The sequence below is a fragment of the Kwoniella shivajii genome, chromosome 6 (assembly GCF_035658355.1).
Source record: "Kwoniella shivajii chromosome 6, complete sequence".
Taxonomy (NCBI): domain Eukaryota; kingdom Fungi; phylum Basidiomycota; class Tremellomycetes; order Tremellales; family Cryptococcaceae; genus Kwoniella; species Kwoniella shivajii.
In genome coordinates this window covers 1,591,006-1,612,988 of record NC_085913.1, presented here as the reverse complement: position 1 = coordinate 1,612,988, position 21,983 = coordinate 1,591,006, and the positions used below count along the sequence as shown (strand labels likewise).

Genomic DNA, 21,983 nt, shown 5'->3' with positions numbered 1-21,983 from the left:
GTCATCACCATCCACCACACTTCTTTCAATGTCACATACATATATACTCTACACACTTGACATCATATGCTATCTACATTCCACACCTGTCGCATAACGTCCATATCACCCATACATCGCATCGCAGAGCAGGACCAACAAAATGGAGTTGTATATCCCACCACCAACGGCCTTCTTTCGACCCTTACCACCTCGACCTGTGGTTCCAGCTGTACCCATCGTACCGGTACCAGACCTACCAGATCGATTGTATGCACCTGAAGGGACATACATTTTGAATCCAGAGGCATTCACGAACATAGGTAGTCCAGCACATCCCACGGCTACAGAATTGGCTAAACAAATGCAAAGTACCAATACTTTTTTAGCTGGAGCAAGTGGATTCATGGTTGCTGGACCTGGAATGATGCCAGGACCAATGGGACCACCTGCATCTACCGCAATGTCATACAACTCTTCAGTCGTAAATGGTCAAGCACAACCACCTAATCCAGTCAAAATGTCTTTTGTAAACGTTTGGTTCCCACCTAAAGTCATCGGTGAAAGAGGTTTCGGTGGATTATTAGGCAAACAACAACAACAACAGGGTAATTTCGATCCTCAACAACAAGCACCACCAAAAGAAGATACTGGATATGGATATGAACATTCTATATCATCAGAAGATTCAGATCCAACTTCCCCTTCTGAATTACCTGTCGTACCTTTAGAATTACCTTTTACTACTAGTGGTGGTAAAAGAATCCCATTCACAAAAAATCAGACCACGGCCAATGTCATTCCTCGTCCGAAGAATAGTCTGAGGTCATCAAGTTCAACCTTCGTTACGAGAACTCAAATCCAGGAGAACTTGCTGAAGAATCTGGCGGAAAGAGGAAGGAATGGAGGTGAAATGGCCAAGTGGGGCTTTTGGAATTTGGGTAGGACTTTCGCTTGGGGTGAAGAAGGAGGCAAGACAAGAGTAAGTATATGAATCTTGGTCTTCTGTGTTTATGCTACATGTTCTCGGACCCCATCGCCGGTAGAGAGAGAATGTTTATCGAACGTGACCTCGGTGGAAGAGGACTTTTACCTGTTAGCATGGTATGACAATGAGCCTCACGCTAATCCTTCACGCAATCCTTTAGGAACCCCTCACCCGAGTCACGTTCTCTCAAGTCCCATCTTGTCATGCTGTCAACCTTCATACGCTGGGTCCCGATAGAGTAGATGTTATCGTAGGGTTCTCATCGGGTGATTTGGTGTGGGTTGACTTCGCAATTGGAAAATATTCCAGGTTGAATAAAGGAGTAAGTGAGGCCTTCATCCCGTTATAATACACGAAAAAAAGAAGACCGATTGTTTCGAAAATGTAGGCTGAGATGCTGATTGTCATGACATCAGGGTCTTCTCAATAATACCGCAGTTCTTGGAGTTCATTTTGATCCTCGTCAACCACATCATTTCATCGCTCATTTTGCGGATTCTACTATCCTTCGATTCCATTTATTCGCCGATGATCCAGTCGCTACTGTTATGGGATACGTTTTACCCTGGAATAATTACTTTGATTCTGCAAGAAGAGATTCTGCAACTTCCAATACAAACACGAACACGAACACGAATTCGAATCAACCTACCCCTAAACCTGATGAACAAGGCGAATGGGAAGAAGGTTTGATTAAATGGAAAAATGAAGATTGGTCACAGCTGGGTTTAGGTAAACAAAAAGATATAAGTATGTGGGCAGGCAAAAATCCAATTGCTGCTTGGAAAATCGAAAAGACCAAAGTTACAGGTGAGTCCACTTTTTCTGATCCTGATATAGGGAGATCGTCGGCGAAATTGGTTGGTACAATACGGCTATCAGAGAAGCTGACTCTCGTAATCGGTACTAGCTATGGCCTACTCGCCAGATGGACGTTTCTTAGCTGTCGCCGCAGAAGATGGAAATCTCAGAATGATAGATGTTGCCGAAGAGCAGTGAGTTGTCAATCAGTTTATCGAAATGTGGGAATGCTCAAAAATTGTCAATAGATTGACAGATACTTTTGCGGGTTATTTCGGTTCTCTCAACTGTGTGAGTAACCCTCAGTCATTTTCACTATGTAAGATCGTGACCGCTTGCAGCTTATCCTACCTGCGTCTGATCCAAATTTTCGTCAACATGCTGATTCGTTCCAATGCACAGATCGCATGGTCTCCCGACTCTCGATTTGTTGCTGTAGGCGGTCAAGACGATTTGATAACGATATTTTCAGCAAGGGAATCGCGTATCGTAGCTAGATGTCAAGGTCATGCTGCATTCGTAACATCTATCGCCTTTGACCAATCTAGGGGAGAAGCTAGAGCCTACAGATTTGCAAGTGTAGGCGAAGATGCTAAATTGATACTCGTGAGTACAGCGTCCGCTTCCAAGTCAGAAATTGCATTGATCCCGGGTTGATCGTACTGCTGTTAGTGGGACTTTTCGGCTGCAGCTTTGCATAGACCAAGGCATCATCATCCCACCACTTCACATCACAGATTAGCAGCTGGTGGCAGTTCTGTATCTCTTTCAGGCCATGGACATTCGAAATCTCATTTACCAATAAACGTAAAATCTAGTATATACCATCCTGCACCTCCTCGAAGCGAGGTAGCTCTCTTACAGCCTGTCTTAGTGAGTCACATTATACAACCCCCCATAAAATCATTCGATTCATGATTCTGATATGATGATTGCGTTTCCAGGCTCGAGTGGTAGAAGGTAACTTGTTGAGTGGAGTTCATATGGTTCAAAGCTCGATAGTAACTGTTTCAAGAGCTGCCGGCGTAAAGTTCTGGACGAGACCACCGAAGAATCATGGACCAAAACCACGAACAGCAAGTAAGAATGGTAGAGAAAGTGGTAGAGAAAGGAATCCAAGAGAAAGAGAAATCTCTGCCACAGCGTAAAATGGTATCACGAGGAACAGCCCCTTGGTAATTATACACAAGGGGGAAGAACAGGTGAAGGAGGACCAATGATAGGTGAATGGTTGGGAAGCGAGACGTTGTATCTTGATGTATATCTTTGTTAGAAACTAGGGCGGACTACATCTCTTTTTTGGTAGCAAAGACTATGAGTACCGAATCTTTCGAATCGTTCATCTTGTGCGGCGGCCGAATCTCACTCGGACCACTTGATCTGAGAGCCTACATTTTCGGATGCAAATCGCAGGATTTGATCCAATCTTGCAATTGACTAAAAAGGTCTCTCGAGCTCGGTTCCTTGTGATAGACGAGAAAAGGTACGGCGTCTATACACATTACGATCACACACACAGAAAAGTTGGATACATTTAGCAGATTGTGTGTGGCACTGAAAATGTTGTTAGCACACATTAACACACACAATCAACATGTCGACCATACACATATCAAGCAAGACGGAGGAGGCGCAGTCCAATAACAAAGGCGTTCTTACCGCAAGGCTGCTCAGCATTTTCGCTCGTATCCTTGTGTGCTTGCTTGAACACCCTTTCCAATAAAGGTACGTGCAAAGCAGGAACGATATGTTATCGCAAAACGCACACAGGAAATCTCCTAATTGAATGTCTGAGTAAAAGTCATCCGTCCATCCTGTTCTGTTCGTTCTCTTGGTGTTCTAGCCTGTTTCCTTGGTCTCCTTTGACATAAACGGGAATGACTGTGCATACGATGTACGCAAGAATACACATAGTCAATGTGCAACAAAGGAACGTTGTCAATCAATAAGCCTCCCCTTTCCTCTCCCGGATCAATTATCGATCAATCTCATTTGAACACCTTTTCTTTTCCAAAGGTGTTCCCATGAAACCTTTTGTCGATGCAATGGGAATTGAAATGACCTTTAGTGAAGATGAAAGCTTCGGATGAAAATAGGTTTCATCTACTTCGTATATATGAAAACGATCTTGAGATATCAAGCAGAGTATTCTCACAGCATTTTACTTGATATCTTTTACCTTTCACAGCTCGCATTGCATACACTGACCGGAATCTCGTTGTGACAATCGCAATTCTCACCTCACATACCGAATTGTATCTTAGTTCGCTCTACACGATGTCTAATGTAACATCTTCGGTGGGGCTGGTACCCGGGATGTCAGGTATGGATGTGAATACTATATTATGGAAACAGATGGGAAGTAGTGTACCTAGTACAACAGTCAGTCGCCCATCATAAGTCATGATTCGCATTTCAAGATTTCATTTTCAGAATTGAGCTGACAACGTGGACTGTCAGTGGTATGCAACAGTAGGAACTATCATTCAAGCTTTAATAGTTTCTTCAATATTATCAAATACTCTAAGCTATTTCGAATATTTCACTCAATCAGATTCCATTTGGTTATTAGAAGCAGTAGGTCTAGGAGCTATAATGTCTGTGTGAGTATCAATGAATCGGCATTGACAGATAGCAGAGCTGACGCAGGAGGGCCACGTTAGCGGGGCTCTAGGTCTGACTTCTGCTCAAGTGAGTTTCGTTTCGTCTCGTGTATCATGGACAAAAGAGACGATAAGAGTGACGTGGCTAATGCTGCGAGGTTATACTTTAGGCGTACAAATTGATCCATGAAAACGAAACCAATATCGCATCCCATTTCAGATTCCTCATGTTAGCTGACATGTCACATTTACTTATTGGTGCCATATTCAATGCTGCTGGTGCGGTATATTATACGTACCGAGCTTGGAGAGTGAGTCACCACTACCGTTTCCACCAGTCCAACGATATTATCTGGTCTACCATATATCGAGTGGTGTGCTGACTGTCGAGTATTGACTATGTGATAGATGTCAGGTAATAAATGGTATATCGTTCCACCATTCGCATTAGGTGTTATTGCTCAATTCGCTGTTGCCATCATGTGAGTGACAGCCTTGATCAAATATGTCCCATTCCGAACAGCAATCCTCGATATACACTTGAAAACTGAAACGATTCTTCGTCTTGGCTTGTTCATATTAGCGCCGTTGTTAACGGACTGAAAATGCCTCACTTGACTATTGAAGTGGTGAAAGATTTACAGGAAATTATGGGTGGCACGATCAAATGGTTTCAAGCTTGGGGAGCGATCACTTTTGCTGTCGATGGTATTTTATGTCTGTTTAGTAAGTGTATGCCTTTCCCCGTCCCGCCTGAGGAAAAGAGAGAACAGACAGAAAAGTGTGATTGTCGAGATAGATATTGATCGCTTATGGTTTGCTCGCATGCTCGATAGTGACTTTCATGTTATTCAAATCTAAGCAAGGTATATTTCACAATCAATCGAAACTATTCAAGAAACTTATTTCGCTGGTGTACGAGACTATGTGAGCTATATCATACTGTGTCGGTCGTCGAAAGATATCCGAGATCAAAAAATACTGATGGAATAGAGTACCATCTGTCACATTAGGCTTCCGCCTGTACTTTGCTTATTGATACTGGAATCAACCAGTAGTAAAGCAGGTTCACCTTTGAGTGAGTCTACAATATCCACCTTACTATTCATCATCACTTTTGCCAGAATTTCTGGGAAGAAAGCAATAATGATCAATTGACTGACTGACTGACTGACTTGTATATGGTATTTCGTAGCCGATTTCAGAAGGATTTTCACTTCGATATTACCTGTATTATACTATCATTCAGTCTTGTCGACTTTAGTAGGGAGACAGACTATCAGGAAGATTTTGGATCGGAAATTGATCAAAGAAGGTGTAGATGTATTTTCCGGATCAAGATCAAGATCAGGTTCAGGCTCGGGTTTAGGTTCAGGTTCAGGCTCGAATGGACATGTGAATAAAAATGGTGGTCGAATTTTCGTTAGTAGACAAGTTCAGCGTGATCGTAACCCTGACCATAACGATAAGGAGAAGAATCTGGAATTGGGTATCATATCATCACCGTTCACACCAAAATCAAAATCTGATAGTCCATTCGTTCTGGTAAGTATCTATCATTTCGAATGTGATAGATCATAATATGTACAATGAGCTTACGATTGACGCTCAACATGTAGATTGAAACTGAACAGAGTCAGAGTGTTGTTGGACCGGATGGCGTCGAACATCATCATTTGCCTACTTTAGGCAGAAATAGATTACAGAGTAATCGATCCCAAGAGGACGATGTTACGACTTGGGATCATCCACCTAATAGTTGGGCTTCAACAGATAGGTTATACGATGGTCCAGGCAGAGCAGCGTAAGATGACTCGAATGAAAAATCAGATAGTATCGGTTTCTTATGTTTGTTGTCGTTCGAGAAGCTCTGTGATGGTGTTTCAATACGAAATTCGTGACATTCGTTATTGTAATTTTCGGTATACTGTAGGGTTAGTACTGAAATGTCTGTGATTTTTCAGGATGTATCGGAGTATTTCAGCTAATTAGGGGCGATATATCACAAGTCTCACATCAGTGAAGACACCACTGCAGGTAGGTGGAGTGAATAGACATATCTTGTTTGGTCTATGCACTTGTCTTGCTTCTGACACTCAGAAATATCCACCACCGACATGCTGGATGAGCTTGCAACTATCGGAAAATCAAACCGTACTACCTTGTATTCTTAGGGTACCTAGGTATCATATATCTTACGAGTCCACTGATATCGATATATTCAAAGTATGATTATCAATGGTCTTCAACCTCGTCAAGGCGTCAATCACACCCTAGTTTTCTTCCTGCAGTTCAAGTCAAAAAACACGTCAAGCAAAAGAGCAAAAGATGAATTGTAGTAGATTCTTAATGAGCTTTTATTAAGATGATCTTTTTTCCATAAATTGCTTGATGGTCTTACGACACACCAAGACGGTAGGATGTTTTTTTGCAACCAGCAATTGCTTCGACTCGGATTTCTCCTCACTGTCAGAAGCTCTAACCCTAGCATAAGGACTGATAACGGACTGATATCAACGTGGCATGTCAACACCTTGTTTGCGGGGAATGACAGATTTATAACGCCGGACGAGTGGCACGGACCATCTCCCCTTCTCTCCTTCTCATGGTGGAGGGAAGGTGGTTGCGCGTCGAGAACCGAGTGATGATGTTGATGATGATGATGATGATGATCATGTTGGAATGAACAATTGTTTCTGTTAACAACCTTGATCTTTCATTTTCATTAGTACGCTTGGAGAAATCGTGATCCATCATGTCAGACAACAAACAACCTACGGAAACGAAAGAAAACACCGCTGGACCATCAAACGGCACCACCGCATCAACACAACAAACGGAGAAAAAGGTTTTACCTAAATTAGGTGCTTTGGAAGACGATGATGAGTTTGAGGTGAGTAAACCTTGCTAGTGATTCATTCCATTTCTCAATTCCAAGCAGTGTATATAAACATACATCTACACGCCCTTGTGCAATATCTCTCGTGGTGCTGACATGCGTATCGTTATATAGGACTTCCCTGCAACAGGTAAATGCACACTTCTTCATTTACTTATAACGTGATGTATTCAGCGACAATTCCCACCCTTGGTGTTTCTCCGAGGTCTGTCATGTTATGATATCGGCATCGTCCTCCCTTTCTCTTGCAGGCCCAGGGTAGATGATATGGAGCACGTCCAGCTTCCACTCCCACTGTCACATCCCCTCTCTTCGAACCTTGCTGTTCTCCCATTTCGTCCCCGTTTCCATATGATCGCTTGCCCAACCGTTTGCAAATTGACACGTTTGGCTCTTACTAACCTCTCATTCGTATCATAGATTACGGAGGTAACGTACTTGACGCCATGAAGAAAGCAGGTGATGGACCAAACGATAATCTATGGGAGGATAACTGGGATGATGATGATGTGGAGGATGATTTCACAAAGCAATTGAGGTGAGTTCAAGATCGTTCATCCTTCAACTATCTAAACTGTCATTTCTTCTTCCCTACACCATGAGCCTAGTGCAGAATACCAATAACATTCACTGCAACACACTGCGTCAATTCGCTTAAAGCCTTTCATGTACGAAGTTTACTGATGCAAATATGAAATCCGTAGGACTGCAATTCAAGAAAAGCAAGGCGCACCTGACGAATTCATGAAAGAATAAGCTCTTCACTTTATAAATCCAACAGGATATGGTTTTACTTCACGAGAGAGAGATAAGAACCTTGTATACACAGACGTCATAAACAAATACTCAATTCCCCCATCATAATGTGCATGTAACGAATCAGATACATGTCCTATCACATCGTGTGGTATATCGTCTAGTATGTACAAAACAACATCGCTCTCGTTATATCTACTGATTCATTTGGGAACATCTCATCAGAATTGAATTGCTTCTTGGTTGTATTGTAAGATCGTAGGGATTATTACTTGTTGCTTGACCTTTTCTTATAAGCCTCAATTTCTCTGATCGCATCTTCCTCATCTTTCCTCCCCTCTTCCTCAATTATTCTTCTTTCTTCCTCATCATCGTCCTCGAACGATCCACTATTCAACTTGTCTCTCATCATATCATTCACACTAATCTTCTTACCCTCTCCGTCGGGATTTTTACCAGATTTCATCTGTATTATAGGGTTCTTTTCCATCCTATCGAACAAGACAAACAACCTCTCAGCTTCTCTTTCTTTCTCTTCTTCAGTCATTTCTGCTGACACCGTCTCCGACGACATATCATTCGCTGATAAAGAAGTGATGGGATTACGGGTGGACGATGAGACTGAATTCTTGGTCAAGTCGAGATTTTGTTGATGTTTGGGTATTGTCGGTGTAGCAGGTTCGACACTTATTGAAGCAGATGATGAAAACGGTTCATCATGAGGTATCTCTTCAATTTTAGCTGGTGGTGGTCCAGATACACCTTTTTGGAATAGTATACCAGCAGCATTTCCATATCCTATCTCTAAACAAAGCTCGGCGGCTGTAAAGAATGGTAGACTTATGTCAGCAATTGCCAAGCTGAAAAAGGGTGAAAGAACCTACGATCGCCTTTGCATATCGCCCACATCAATTCTCCAGCTGTATTTCTACATTGAGTATGACCAGCACAACCCATCAAACGAAGAATATTACCTAGAGTACCTCTACGAGATTCCAGTGGTCCAGCTCCAGCTGATCGGTCACTATATCGATTTTATCAGTATTCCTTCAAAGCTCTGGACTTTTGACAGATCTACTCGCAGATTTGAGGGTAACAGGGATTCTTTCAGATAAGCTCTCGTTGACTCGCTTCCTGCTGCAGCCCTTGTCATTAGCAACAACAGAGGAGGTAACATCTCCTCCAATACTAGACCTTGAGGTAAAGTTTCATCAGGCTTTTTCGGATACGGTAGATAAGTATCGAAAAAATGGTCGAGTATTCTCAACAGCTTTGTAGGAAGAGCTGTAGGGTCTTGAATGCTAGACGGAGGAGATATTGGAGGTCTGCTGTTTGATCCACTGCTTCTCCGAGATGAAGACGGTGAAGGTGTCTTACGATCATTGGGCGGCACAAGCGATTCCCCTGACTGCTTCCTACTAGTAATCGGATTGGTTGACATATTCGATATCCGACTGAGAAGGTTTCTCATTGATGATGTCGGGGACGCGACCGAAGAGCTTTGTCTTGGAGAAGGAGGCATCGGGATGGAATGCCATTTGGGTAGAAGTCGAGAGATGAATGGAATGGAAAGGAGAACATGTATGGAGTGAGATAGAGGGGGTGAGAGATCTATATAAGGGTTACCATAGAACTGGCATAACAGGGGATACAGTATGCTGAATTGGGTGCAAGGGTTCAGTTCCAATTCTGATCTAGACTTCAGTCAAATACTCACGGATCAAAGGTCGCATCCCACTGCTCGATATCGGTGGTTGATGTAGAGCTGGTTGCAGTCGATACATCATAATATGGATAAAAACGAAGGATGTTATTTGTTAATTTCAGAAGCTCGCTCAACGCCATGTAGTTGGGCTGAGAAGGCTGCAGAATTGTGAAATGCTATTATAAATGTCACAGGAGTAACATCATCAGCTTTATTCCCCAATACACTTATTTGTATCCAATGGCCGAACATACCTGAACTAGTGAATCGATTATATCTTCAGTATCAACCATGACTGCTACCGCTTCTGATCTTTCCAGAGTTACTAGAAATCCTAATCTACCCAATAAGAACAACCTTTCCAGGTTGTCTTCTTCTTTCTCATACATTGCTTCTTGACCATCAATGTTTTTACCAGACAATGCTCTCGCGATTGCTTTAGGTCCACCAGTAGAAGCGAATATGTTTCTGCCTTCTTCTTGCAGTACAAGAAGATTCGCCAATACCTTCAATGCCTCTCTCGCAATCGCAGAGAATGGAGGAGGCCTCGTGTGAGCGGATGAGAATGTGGTTGGTAGTGGAAGAGATGAATGATGGAGGATGATTGAGAAATGATCTTTCGATAGCAGTGTCTCAGATCCAACGGGATTGCGTCCAAGTGACTTGATCGCTGTCAAAGCTAGTAAACAGACTGGAAGACACTATTAAGATTAGCGACCAGAACATTACGTAGAAAGCGTCACATACCATCCTGCGGCCATGTAGTCCAAGGTGCATCCGCTCTATCGCTCAAATCATCCAGAATCGCATTTAAATACGATTCTCTTTCGGTTGGATGTATTTGTGTTGGTAAAGCTATTGAGCATGTAAATCAGCTACAAGCGCATTTACACGATTTTCCAGCTGGTTCGAAGTACACTGTGATTCAGAGAAACGGGTCGTTCGAGAGTCACATACCATTGATGATAACACTCAACTCTCTCCTTACGCTATCCAGGCTTTCTCCCCTTTTCTCGATGTTGCAATAGCTCGAAGCTAACAACGGTCTTGAAGTTGACATCGTTCGCAGTCAGATTTGCGCTTTCGATTAGTTGGCAGATTGATCGAAAGGTATTGTAGGCACGCTTGAAGTGAAGCGTTACCTTGAAATATAAAGAGGATAACACTGAACGCGTTTAGGGTAAATTAGTTCAATTCAGCTAGATAGGTTCTCCTTTACCGAATCCATGTGCAGCGAGGAGAAGAGCTGATAGTGCTTGACAGACGGTTTTCGGCCAAGAACCAATGAGGATCAGTGATACGATGTGCGTGTGTGCGTGTTTGAGGGTGGGGGAAGAAGGAGTGTATGTTTTACAGGATGTAACAAGGAGTTTAATATAAGATGAAATAGAACGAAAACATGAAACTCGAACGAGAAGTGGAGGTTTATTATTGTTTTCTTGTTACATCTGGGGCTCCATCTTCCGTAGCTTACGAGTACAGCTGTGTTGCAAGAAGGTAATCGTAAAGATGCAACGTACATGGTGCTCTGAGTGACTCTCGGTGTTTAGAAGGATGAGGAGTAGCAGGAGTGACTGATCCTTGCTTGACAGACGGTTGACTATATATTACCAAGGGGATGAGGCGAACGGTGAGTCCAATAAACCTTCTTCATGGCGATACATCACGGAATGTAATACAGATAATAGATGTCACGCTAGCTTTCGAGAGGAAACTGGTCTCTCGAAGCATCTTCCAATCGCGGGATCACTTTGTATATCACACGTCCGGTTCAACTCCACGGCATCGGGCAGGGAATAAATATATTGCACCTTGGCCGTACTGTATGATTTTCAGGCCAACATCATTATGGATTCGGGCATCCTCAGCGATGTTTACAAAATTCCATAGCCGTCCCTCGTGATGCCTCCGTCGCACGCAGAAAACGAATAGGAAGAGATCCAAGTATCGCGTGAGACTGTCTGGCAAATTAGCTGACGTTGTTTGCTTGTTTGCTGAAGGGCTCTCACCCCAAGACTGCACTACAATGTAGATTCAACGTAAACTATGGTTATGAGTATCACATCCGACAAGCGGAACGGCTGTCCTGTCCCGTCTCTACAAACTCACTTATTCACTGTTCAAGCGTCTTGAAATGTCTTCATGTTGAAATTTTGGCTACCTTTGTCTCCCGCATCAAAGGTAGGGTCATCCTTACCCATCAAGGAATCGTTGAACAAAACTCAGAATCTATTCACACTGGTGTTATCTGCACGAGGGTGCTGTTTGACACTATTCTGGTTAACACGTCATAGGCCTAGCTAAACAGACACTGCAGATGCATCACTTGGCTTCTGGCATGTCCTCTTTTGCTTGCCAAGTGGAACACTGCATATCGTGCCTACCTTATTACGCCTCATCAAAGAGGTACAAATAACGGGCAGATCAAGCAACAATTCCCCTTGTAAAGCTTTGCCCGCTCAACCTGTTTTCAGACATGTGACTTGTACCATTCTCATCGTTCGGAATTGTTATGCTGAATTGACATTGAACTCCGGTAGAGCTCAACGAGCTGAAAGCCTTATATTCGGCCGAGACTTTTGTATGAGTTCGGCGAGACCATGGTTGCATCCTGATTTTCTTCAAATATACATCAGCAAGAATGTATTCCTGACTCTGATCGATAATAGAAGCGGCGCCGGCGGCCTTGCGGTCTCTGCTGCACGGACCTCGGCCCGATTGGTTTGCTTCCCAAAGCTAATTCGATAACCTGCAATCGAGCGAGGGTAAAGGTATGTGTCAATTTACGACCTTAAACCTGAATGTAAACAACTCAATTCCGAACCAAAAACCACAATTTATGGAACTCCTTGATTCAGGTTTTTGTTTTTCGTTCCTCACTGAAGAACCGAAACACAGGAGAAGAAAGGGTTTTAGGTATGCTAGAAATAGACCAAAAACCAAACATGATAACCTATTTCCTGCCACTTTAGATGTACTCGAATAGATCAAGATATGCCACAGAAGAGTAAATTTCATCCAACCAAAAAAACGGAGTTTTCTCCGAGACTGTGGCAGTTTTCCTGCGATTGCTTATGATGGTTCAAGTAGGTTATCACATCATCGGCTTTCCCGCTTTCGTTGAATTGGTCATTTCTGTCATTTCAGTAAACCATTATGGAATCTTCTCACGACGATCACTTCCACGTACTCCCCATACGTATGGCAGTGGGTACCTGGACATGAACTTTGATTTGTGGAGAAGAGAGAGCGGAGATGGACAATCCACCAAGGTTTCCCAGAGCTCCAACAGCAAAAAAGGTCCAATCATATCAAATCCAATTTCAGAGTTTAAGCGAGTTTTACACGAGAAGTGGGGCATAAGATTAGGGATAAAGATCTCTTTGGGGAACTCTCGTTATTTTGTGACCATGAAAATATAGCTTGATTTTTCTGTGCGATCATCATGAGAATTTCTCGAAATCTGACTCGGCAATGTGCTGTCTCATATCTCGGAGACAGGTATCATCAGCTTTTCATAACAATCGTCGTTTCTCGGAGACCGATATCTCCGGACCCATATATCTGAATAGTCCGTTTCAAGCTTTTTAGCTCTATTTTCCAGAGTCCTTCAAACCATCTTGTAAGGATGTTTGGGAACGAACGGTACGAACTAAAGGGAGTATTCCCTTTTGCAAACATAAGGTAATTCCCATTACGATTCACAGAAACGAAATCGCCGGCGGCTGCAAATAGATTCAGGGTCAAGAATACGACACTAAGTTCACAGCGTGACCTGAACGGGAAGAAAGAAATGAAATTTCAAAGACAGAGATTGAAAAAGGAGAACGCCACTTCTGTCATTGGGATTTTCAAATAAATCCTCAAACAAACGTTTTGAGCTTTTTTTTTTCTTTTCGTGTAGCAGCAACAGCAAACGAGGTAAACGGTATTGGTCGGCCGCGGATAGGATCTTCGGTCATCTCCAGGCTGTGAAAAATTCATCCTTGTGCTCTCGTCACCGACTCCGGGCTCGGTGTCGACGTGGTAAAGACATCCTATTTGTAGGCATACAATGATAAACGATATCGGAAGACCCGCGGAGTAACAGAAGAACCGCGCTCAAGATGCGATCTCCTAGTCTGCCAAGTCGTAATTGCCAAGAATCGTTATCACTCCAAGCGAGTGGGAGTACATAGGACCAGATAACGCACTTCTCCGCGCTCACAAAAGGCTACCGCAGATGCAAAAAATCAAGCAAAACAAAAAACAAAAAATTGAATGCCGTCATGCGCACGTGGGGAGCTCCTACCTGAACCCTTTTGCGGGAACAGTTTTAATTTGATGGTATCTTGCGGCCTCACTTGCCCAAGTGAGGTTTTAGTTGGATTTGCTTCTTGTTTCATCAGAAGATGGCTTATCCTCCCGATTCGGATACAGGCTGTCGGTGAAGACAACAAACAGCATGTGTGTCTCAAGATCCCATGAAAACTTCCATGTATCTTTCATGATGTGATTCTATCGCTTATGAGAGGTATAGGATCTTCTGATTCAAGGACAAACAGCACTCATCCACAACACTCCTTTCGTTCAACCAGATGCCCATTGGACTATACTCGGGGCTTATGACTTTGTTGTGCATATCGCTTTACGTTATCCCTGAGGTTTTTCGTTCAGCCAACTTGTCTTCCCTCTTTCCCTCCCTGGCCCCTTATTTCCCAGGGTTGCCATCCATGCATGCCGTTTCGAATTAGTCTATCGGTATAGCTAGTGCGTTAATTCCTATAAACAGATTTCAAGTGGTTCTATTACGAGCTATTTTTTGGACGATATTAATAGCCGATGTCCAATAGGTAGTCCCGTCCTCTCGTTTCACCCTGTGAAATCGCTCAAAGATTGAAGCCCTCGAAACTTTGACCCTTGAATGTAATTTTCTCCTCTTGGTTCCTTGGTGCCGTTCTTCCTCCCCTTCTTCCCTTGCGCTCCTTTTTTTTATTACTTGATCTGAATGTATAACCTTTCATTTCCGCGGCCATGGTTGAAAAAAACCAAATCTGCTCAATCCAATCAGATTCAATCTTTGGTCAGAAAGTCGGACTACGGTCAAAGATTGGGCTTTCCAAAAGGGAGACGAAGGCTTCTTCTATACGATACAAACACCAAAACCCAACCACCGAATAGGAAAAGGAAAGAAAAAGAAAAGGGAAAAAAGAGAAAAAACCACACCATACCGGATTTAAGCCCATCCCCCATTATTATTATTCATCACCGTAATCTCCCAAAAACAAACCCAAAAGCCCCCCCCCCCCCCTCTTTCATAAATAAATAAATCTCTTCCTTTCTTCTTTTCTTCTACACCTTCTCCCTTTTCATCGTATATATATTTTCTCTTTACCTTTGTGAATCTCCCCCTCACATTCGTATACTGATTCCTACTTCTCCTTCATTTTTTACTACTCTTCGAACGAAAAGCAGTGATCCCGTGCGAGGATTCTGATTCCAACCCATCTACCAACCCCCTCCAATCAGAATCCTTTGATCCGCTTCTTGGCAATCATAAGCCAACCAGTCTAACTCATAATCTATCACATCCAGCCCATCCGCAAACAACTAAACACACTCAGTTGGGGCAACCTCTTTTAAAACAGATCCATTTATTTATTTATCTCTAATTTCCATTCGTCCACATAAACACAACATCACACCATCCCCATAAATAAACACCATCAACATGTCCACCAACGAGAAAGTTGGACATACCGAGGCTCCTATCAAGTGAGTGTCGCAGGATATTCAGTAGATCGTTGGAGCATCTTTTTCTGAACGGCTGTTTGCTTACCTTCGCCATCTTTTTTACCTATTGTAGGGAGACCAACAAAGTTGCTGGTGATGCTCCAGGTAAGTGGAGCCTTTTTCTCATACCCTGAATCAATAAATATGCACGTGCGAACGCAAACAGCAGCTGACAACCGTCTCTAAGCCCTCGACGATGCTCCCGAGAAGAAGAAGAGAGAGTACAAGGAGATGGAACATGAGAAAACCGGTGATCTCCATGCCAAAGTTGATATGAACACTGTAAGTACTTTGCTTTCATTCATGTTCGCAAATACTCGCTTATACTTTTCTTTTTGTAGATCCAATTCACTGCCACTGATCTTTATGACAAAGACAAGGTCGACATTGAGCACGTTGTCATGGAGGAAGTCTTCCAACTTCTTCAATGTGACGAAGGTGGTTTGACCGAGGCTGAAGCCACTGACCGTATCGGTATCTTCGGTCCCAACAAGCTTGAGGAAAAGAAAGAGAACGTCCTTCTTCAATTCCTTTCATTCATGTGGAACCCTCTTTCATGGGTCATGGAAGGTGCTGCCCTTGTCGCCATCGCTCTTTCCAACGGTGGAGGTCAACCCCCAGATTGGCAAGATTTCGTCGGTATTATCTTACTTTTGATCATCAACTCCACCATTGGTTTCGTCGAAGAACGAAATGCTGGTAACGCTGTCAAGGCTCTTATGGACTCTCTTGCCCCCAAGGCTAAAGTAAAGCGAGACGGTAAATGGCGAGATATCGAATCTGCCGATTTGGTTCCAGGTGATGTTATTGCCTTCAAACACGGTGATATCTGCGCTGCCGATTGTCGACTTACCGAGGCCATTGATGTCTCCATGGATCAAGCTGCTCTTACTGGTGAATCTCTTCCTGTCTCCAAGAAACTCGGTGACGAGTGTTTCTCCGGTTCCACCTGTAAACAAGGTGAAGTCGAAGCTGTCGTCATTTCCACTGGACCCAACACATTCTTCGGTCGTGCTGCCACCCTTGTCGGTCAAGACAATGACCAGGTCGGCCACTTGCAGATGGTTTTGGCCCGAATCGGTACCTTCTGTCTTGTCTCTATTGGTATCTTCGTTGTCCTCGAAATTGTTATCTTGTACCCCAGATTCCACTACACTTACCGACGAGGTCTCAACTCCATCCTTGTCTTGCTCATTGGTGGTATCCCCATTGCTATGCCTACTGTCTTATCCGTCACCCTTGCTGTCGGTGCCCAACAACTCGCCAAACACAAGGCCATTGTTACCCGAATTACTGCCATTGAAGAACTTGCTGGTGTGACCATCCTTTGTTCCGACAAGACCGGTACCCTTACCACCAACAAGCTTACCATCGACAAGGAAAACGTCAAATGTTACTCTTCCTGGGACGTTGAGGGTGTCTGTCTCCTCGCCGCCTACGCTTCCCGAACTGAAAACCAAGATGCCATTGATGGTTGTGTTGTCGGTACCCTTGCCAACCCCGGTCTTGCCCGAGAAGGTATTGAACTTCTTGACTTCAAGCCTTTCAACCCCGTCGACAAGCGAACCGAAATTACTTACCGAGACAACCGAGACGGTGGTAAGCTCAAGCGAGCCACTAAAGGTATGACTGGTATCATCATTGAAATCTGTTCCCGAAACAAGACCTCTGCCATGGAAGACCAACTTGAAGCCGATGTCGAGGAATTCGCCCGACGAGGTCTCCGAGCCCTTGCTGTTGCCCACGAGGATGTCACCGGTGATGCTAAAGATGGTCAAGGAAACGGTTTCGAGCTCGTCGGTCTTCTTTCCATTTTCGACCCTCCTCGATCTGACACCAAACAAACTATCGATGATGCCATGGCTCTCGGTGTAAAGGTCAAGATGGTTACTGGTGATCAACTCGCTATTGCTAAAGAAACCGGTCGACGACTTGGTCTCGGTGATCACATGTACCCTGCCAAGGTTCTCAAAGACGGTCCTGAAGCTGGATCCAAGCATGCCAACCTCGATGAAATGATCATGGATGCCGATGGTTTCGCTGGTGTCTTCCCCGAGCACAAGTTCGAGATTGTCAAGCGAATTCAGGCTCTCGGTCACTTGTGTGCCATGACTGGTGATGGTGCCAACGATGCTCCTGCTCTTTCCCGTGCCAACGTCGGTATCGCTGTCGAAGGTGCCACCGATGCTGCTCGAGGTGCTGCCGATATCGTCCTTACCGAACCCGGTCTTTCTACCATTGTCCACGCTATCTACGGTTCTCGAGTCATTTTCCAAAGAATGAGAAACTATGCCATCTATGCTTGTGCCGTTACCATTCGAATCGTCGTCTGTTTCGCCATCATGTCTTTCATCTGGCAATTCGACTTCCCATCGTTCATGGTTTTGATCATTGCGGTCCTTAACGACGGTACCATCATGACCCTCTCCCTCGATCGAGTACTTCCTTCCACCACTCCAGACTCTTGGGATCTTGCCGAAGTTTTCGCTTACGGTATCGGTTACGGTCTTTACCTCTCTGTTTCCACCATTGCTCTCTTCGCTGTCATGCACTCTACCGACTTCTTCGAGAACAAGTTCGGTGTTGAAGCTATTAAAGAAACCAACGACTACCGAGGACACATGGTTATCTACCTTCAAGTCGCCATTATCTCTCAAGCTCTTATCTTCGTCACTCGATCTCACGGACCTTCATGGACTGAACGACCTTCAATTGCCCTCATGCTTGCTTTCTGTCTCGCTCAATTGATCTCTTCTATCATTGCCGCTTTCGGTAACTGGGGTTTCACTCAAGTCCACGCCATCTCTGGTGGTTGGATTGGTATCGTTTGGGTTTGGAACATCATTTGGTACTTCCCTCTCGATGCCCTTAAGTTCCTCATGAAGAAGACCATCATTGCTGCTCTTCAAAAACGAAAGGCCAAGAAGGCTGCCGCTGCCACTATCTCCAACACTGGAGATCGACTCCAACGAACTGCTTCCAGACACGAATCTATGTACTCCAACCGAACCTCTTTCCTCTCAAGAGCCGCTAACCGACTCAGAGGTGGTGCCAAGATCTCCATGTCTCAAAACGAGCTTCAACGATTCTCCTCCATTCAAGCTCAACAATCCGGTGCCGCTCTTACCCGAGCTCACTCTAGGCCCGCTGCCGCATAAACGATTTGACCTCGTAGACAATCGTATTGTAGCCAGACTTGCATTTTTCAATTCTTTGCTTCCCGCTTTTATTTGTAGCAGTCTAGGTGAATCATCTCCTCATTCTCAAACTCCGAATCCATCAGCCATCTCATTATCCTTTCATATAGCATTCTCTTAGATCCGCATATATATACATCTTTACCCTATCTCATTCGATCGAATCCTTCGTTATTCGGTTGAAATTCACATCGATGTGTTCAAATCCTTAATTTCGATAATATATAAAGTATAGCTTTGTCCCGTTTCATGTCGTAGCCTATTTTTTTTCTCTTCTCGCATAGCAAAAATTTGAATGCAGATCTTATCGGACTAGACTATTCAGAAAAGACGCAATGCCAAAGACAGCAGCAGTGCCTTCCAGATAGCACGACGTTGGACAAGATTTCAGTTACATGAGATGTCTAGCAGCCTCCCTGCATGAAAACGTGGAGAGATAAAGATAAGGATATTCTGCCTCGAATGACGTTTACATTAGTTTTAGTGCGGGCAAACACTCGTAATATTTGTTGTTTTGATTAGTATTCGAGACGTCATTCACATCACTCCAACATTGCATACACGAACACTGAGCATCGTACAAACAGACTGTCTCTTCATCAAGGTACAGGTCATATCTAACAGAACATAGAGATCAACATGCAAGGTAAATTCAGCGGAATGTTGGGTAAAGCTCAAGCAGCTTTGAAGGTATGTCCAGCACTTAATCTTCAGAATCTCCTTTCCCACATCCCCGATTTACTCGACCATATAGAATCCAGAATTTAGCACCACACATTTTATGACTAGTACTTTTGAACTCCAACTGACAGATCTGGTATAGGATGGACAAAGCCGAGCTGCGACAGGAGGCTCGAACTTGATGCAATCGTTTTCTCTTCCCGGTGAATCACAGAAAGCTGCTAAAATCCTTAAGAGTTTCCTTGGTGAGTATATCAATCATATGTCGTCCCTACCTTAGCCTTTCGGTGGCTCTTTATATAATCAGCAATGAGCTGATTCCTCTACAACCGGTCACAGCGGATCCTCATGCACCTCAAACCGCTCTCAACTCAATTCCCAAGGCAGTTCTGCAAAGAGCCAAAGGTATGTTCTCTTTTCATTGGTACTGCAGCTTAGCAATTGTCATTCAAACCCATAACGTCCAAGCTAACCATGTGACCTGATAATATAGGTCTTGCGGTCTTCACTATTCTGAAAGCAGGATTTGTGTTTTCCGGAAAAGCAGGTTCAGGATTAGTCATCGCTCGGTTGCCTGATGGAAGCTGGAGTGCACCCAGTTGTATTGCTACTGCCGGTGTCGGATGGGGTCTACAGATTGGAGCAGGTGAGTGGGGTGACCTGCAGATTCATCATCGGCCTAATTCTGTCTGTTCACTTAAAATTGCAAGAACATTGAAGCTGATATGTGCGATTGCAACTGGACTGCTAGACTTGACTGAAGTTGTCATTGTTCTCAACTCTGACGAAGCCGTCAAAGCATTTTCAAGAGGAGGTAATGTCACCGTTGGCGGTAAGTACCTCGTCGACATCAACCACCCATGTATGTCAGTAATTGCTCGTTTGCTCATATCCTGTGTATGTAGGTGGTATCTCAGCCGCTGCTGGACCTATTGGTACAGGTGGTCAAGTATCAGCTTCTCTCGCCAATCCAGCTCCTATGTTCAGCTATAGTAGATCTAAAGGTGAATGGCCCCTGCATTCATGTCTGAGCACTAATTGAAATGAAGAGGACAGTGTGCACGCTAACGCGTTCATGGTAATAGGTCTTTTCGCTGGTTTGACATTGGATGGTACCATCTTGGTGGAGAGGAAGGATGCCAACCGAGAATTCTATGGAAGTAGCATTTCCTCAACGGATATTTTAACGTGCGTCCTGTTTGCCGCTTCTCTGTATCAGCTTATAGAAATGCATGTCACGATAGAGGAAAGAAGACTAACGTTCTTTCGTCAATCAATCAGTGGTCGAGTACCTGCTCCTGAGATTGCTGGGGAGATGTATGATATCATTGAAGGTGAGTCTTCCCATTCTCCGCCTCGAAGAAAGCCTCACCTCCTTTTTGTTCATTGAATATGATCATAAGCTGACATCTGACTCTAGCTGCGGAAGGTCTCGACGAGAGTGGTCTTCCTGCAGAAGCTTACATTCCAGGTCAAACCGGTGAACCTCTTCCTGTCCCTAATGCAACAACAGCACATCCTGCTACAACGGAAACAGCTGTCCCAGGATCCGGAAACAAGACTGTTTTTGATGCTACTGCACCTTGAGCATGTTATTCATATAGACAAGAGAGTGATGTTTCGAAGGAACGTAGGGAGAACTCACGTAGTGAGTGAGAGAGGATCTATATCTTGTACTGAGAGTATGCGAGTTACATGTGCGTGGTAAACAATCAACCGTCCCGTGTGACAGAACACATTCTTTTGCATAGGTTCATTACCAATACACTCACGATAAAATTGTCGCGATCACCTCCTTTCGATACCTCCTTTATCTTGAATTTCCGGTGATGACTATTCTTCTGACTCACATCCAGAACCACATAGTCAATTGATATCCTGATATAATGACAAACATGACATCTTACCTGTTATTGCGATTTACTTCATCCCATAAACGACGAGTCCGCCATATTTGGTTTGAACTAACATGACTTGGACTAAGATAACGATTGCTTCCAATCGACATGAGATGTGGATAAGTGGATGTCAAGCTATTTTCGCAGGATTCGTTTCAAGTGCCATTGAGACTGGAGTATGTGTATCTCTTTTGCGCTTTATAATACTCCCTAGATGATGAGATGAGAGCGATTGATCAAGTGGAACAGGTACCTCCTGCTATCAAAGACTTTTGGACAACTGATCAAGCTATACTACTAGAGGCAACTTTGATGGAAATCTTGCATTCAGATCTCATGAAACTAGCTTCAGCCAGATACTGCGATCCTCTCGGGAAAGAGAATGATAAGCTGGCCTTACAAATGATCTTGTATGATATCTTATCTTCGACGCATAATGTGTGTTTCATTGTATACCAAGTCTTATCTGCATATCCAAGTAGGATGATCATATCACGCAACTGATATTTATAACGCTCAATAGAAATACACGAAGCCTATTTCCTGCCCCGCCAATATCGTGGAATCCATAGATCAAAGATGGGCTATGACCAAAGCAGGAAGAGAAACATTCAGGCTCAGACTGGATTTACCGAAGAGATCTGACTTCAGCGCATAGCGAGGTTCTGAGTACGTTGAGGATACCGTGCTCTAGCTTCTTTCAC

The 21,983-nt window shown here is 43.8% G+C and overlaps 7 protein-coding genes across 7 annotated transcripts; 6 read left to right on the top strand and 1 right to left on the bottom strand.

Annotated features, from left to right (window-relative positions):
• Positions 1 to 142: 142 nt before the first annotated feature.
• IL334_005056 (uncharacterized protein) lies at positions 143 to 2,916 on the top strand (the record flags this gene model as incomplete). Its single annotated transcript, XM_062936770.1, has 8 exons — positions 143 to 961; positions 1,128 to 1,289; positions 1,384 to 1,777; positions 1,878 to 1,962; positions 2,017 to 2,059; positions 2,171 to 2,374; positions 2,441 to 2,641; positions 2,713 to 2,916. 8 exons carry the CDS (start codon positions 143 to 145, stop codon positions 2,914 to 2,916), a joined length of 2,112 nt encoding a protein of 703 aa, XP_062792821.1.
• Positions 2,917 to 4,045: 1,129 nt separating this feature from the next.
• IL334_005055 (uncharacterized protein) lies at positions 4,046 to 6,179 on the top strand (the record flags this gene model as incomplete). The annotated part of the gene is made up of 10 exons (XM_062936769.1): positions 4,046 to 4,150; positions 4,229 to 4,371; positions 4,432 to 4,459; positions 4,542 to 4,682; positions 4,780 to 4,853; positions 4,955 to 5,097; positions 5,208 to 5,298; positions 5,385 to 5,449; positions 5,567 to 5,916; positions 5,991 to 6,179. 10 exons carry the CDS (start codon positions 4,046 to 4,048, stop codon positions 6,177 to 6,179), a joined length of 1,329 nt encoding a protein of 442 aa, XP_062792820.1.
• A 947-nt stretch (positions 6,180 to 7,126) lies between these two features.
• On the top strand, positions 7,127 to 8,026 carry IL334_005054 (uncharacterized protein; the record flags this gene model as incomplete). Its single annotated transcript, XM_062936768.1, has 4 exons — positions 7,127 to 7,264; positions 7,385 to 7,400; positions 7,691 to 7,808; positions 7,975 to 8,026. The coding sequence occupies 4 exons, from the start codon at positions 7,127 to 7,129 to the stop codon at positions 8,024 to 8,026; spliced, it is 324 nt and encodes a 107-aa protein (XP_062792819.1).
• Positions 8,027 to 8,294: 268 nt separating this feature from the next.
• Positions 8,295 to 10,791, bottom strand: IL334_005053 (uncharacterized protein; the record flags this gene model as incomplete). Its single annotated transcript, XM_062936767.1, has 7 exons — positions 8,295 to 8,848; positions 8,911 to 9,050; positions 9,109 to 9,684; positions 9,744 to 9,907; positions 9,986 to 10,422; positions 10,479 to 10,586; positions 10,689 to 10,791. The coding sequence occupies 7 exons, from the start codon at positions 10,789 to 10,791 to the stop codon at positions 8,295 to 8,297; spliced, it is 2,082 nt and encodes a 693-aa protein (XP_062792818.1).
• Positions 10,792 to 15,441: 4,650 nt separating this feature from the next.
• Positions 15,442 to 18,661, top strand: IL334_005052 (plasma-membrane proton-efflux P-type ATPase; the record flags this gene model as incomplete). The annotated part of the gene is made up of 4 exons (XM_062936766.1): positions 15,442 to 15,485; positions 15,577 to 15,608; positions 15,691 to 15,785; positions 15,845 to 18,661. The coding sequence occupies 4 exons, from the start codon at positions 15,442 to 15,444 to the stop codon at positions 18,659 to 18,661; spliced, it is 2,988 nt and encodes a 995-aa protein (XP_062792817.1).
• Positions 18,662 to 19,339: 678 nt separating this feature from the next.
• IL334_005051 (uncharacterized protein) lies at positions 19,340 to 20,968 on the top strand (the record flags this gene model as incomplete). Its single annotated transcript, XM_062936765.1, has 9 exons — positions 19,340 to 19,390; positions 19,524 to 19,626; positions 19,721 to 19,786; positions 19,875 to 20,027; positions 20,133 to 20,213; positions 20,287 to 20,385; positions 20,467 to 20,569; positions 20,663 to 20,715; positions 20,802 to 20,968. 9 exons carry the CDS (start codon positions 19,340 to 19,342, stop codon positions 20,966 to 20,968), a joined length of 876 nt encoding a protein of 291 aa, XP_062792816.1.
• A 382-nt stretch (positions 20,969 to 21,350) lies between these two features.
• Positions 21,351 to 21,937, top strand: IL334_005050 (uncharacterized protein; the record flags this gene model as incomplete). The annotated part of the gene is made up of 3 exons (XM_062936764.1): positions 21,351 to 21,455; positions 21,529 to 21,717; positions 21,803 to 21,937. 3 exons carry the CDS (start codon positions 21,351 to 21,353, stop codon positions 21,935 to 21,937), a joined length of 429 nt encoding a protein of 142 aa, XP_062792815.1.
• Between the last annotated feature and the right edge of the window lie 46 nt (positions 21,938 to 21,983).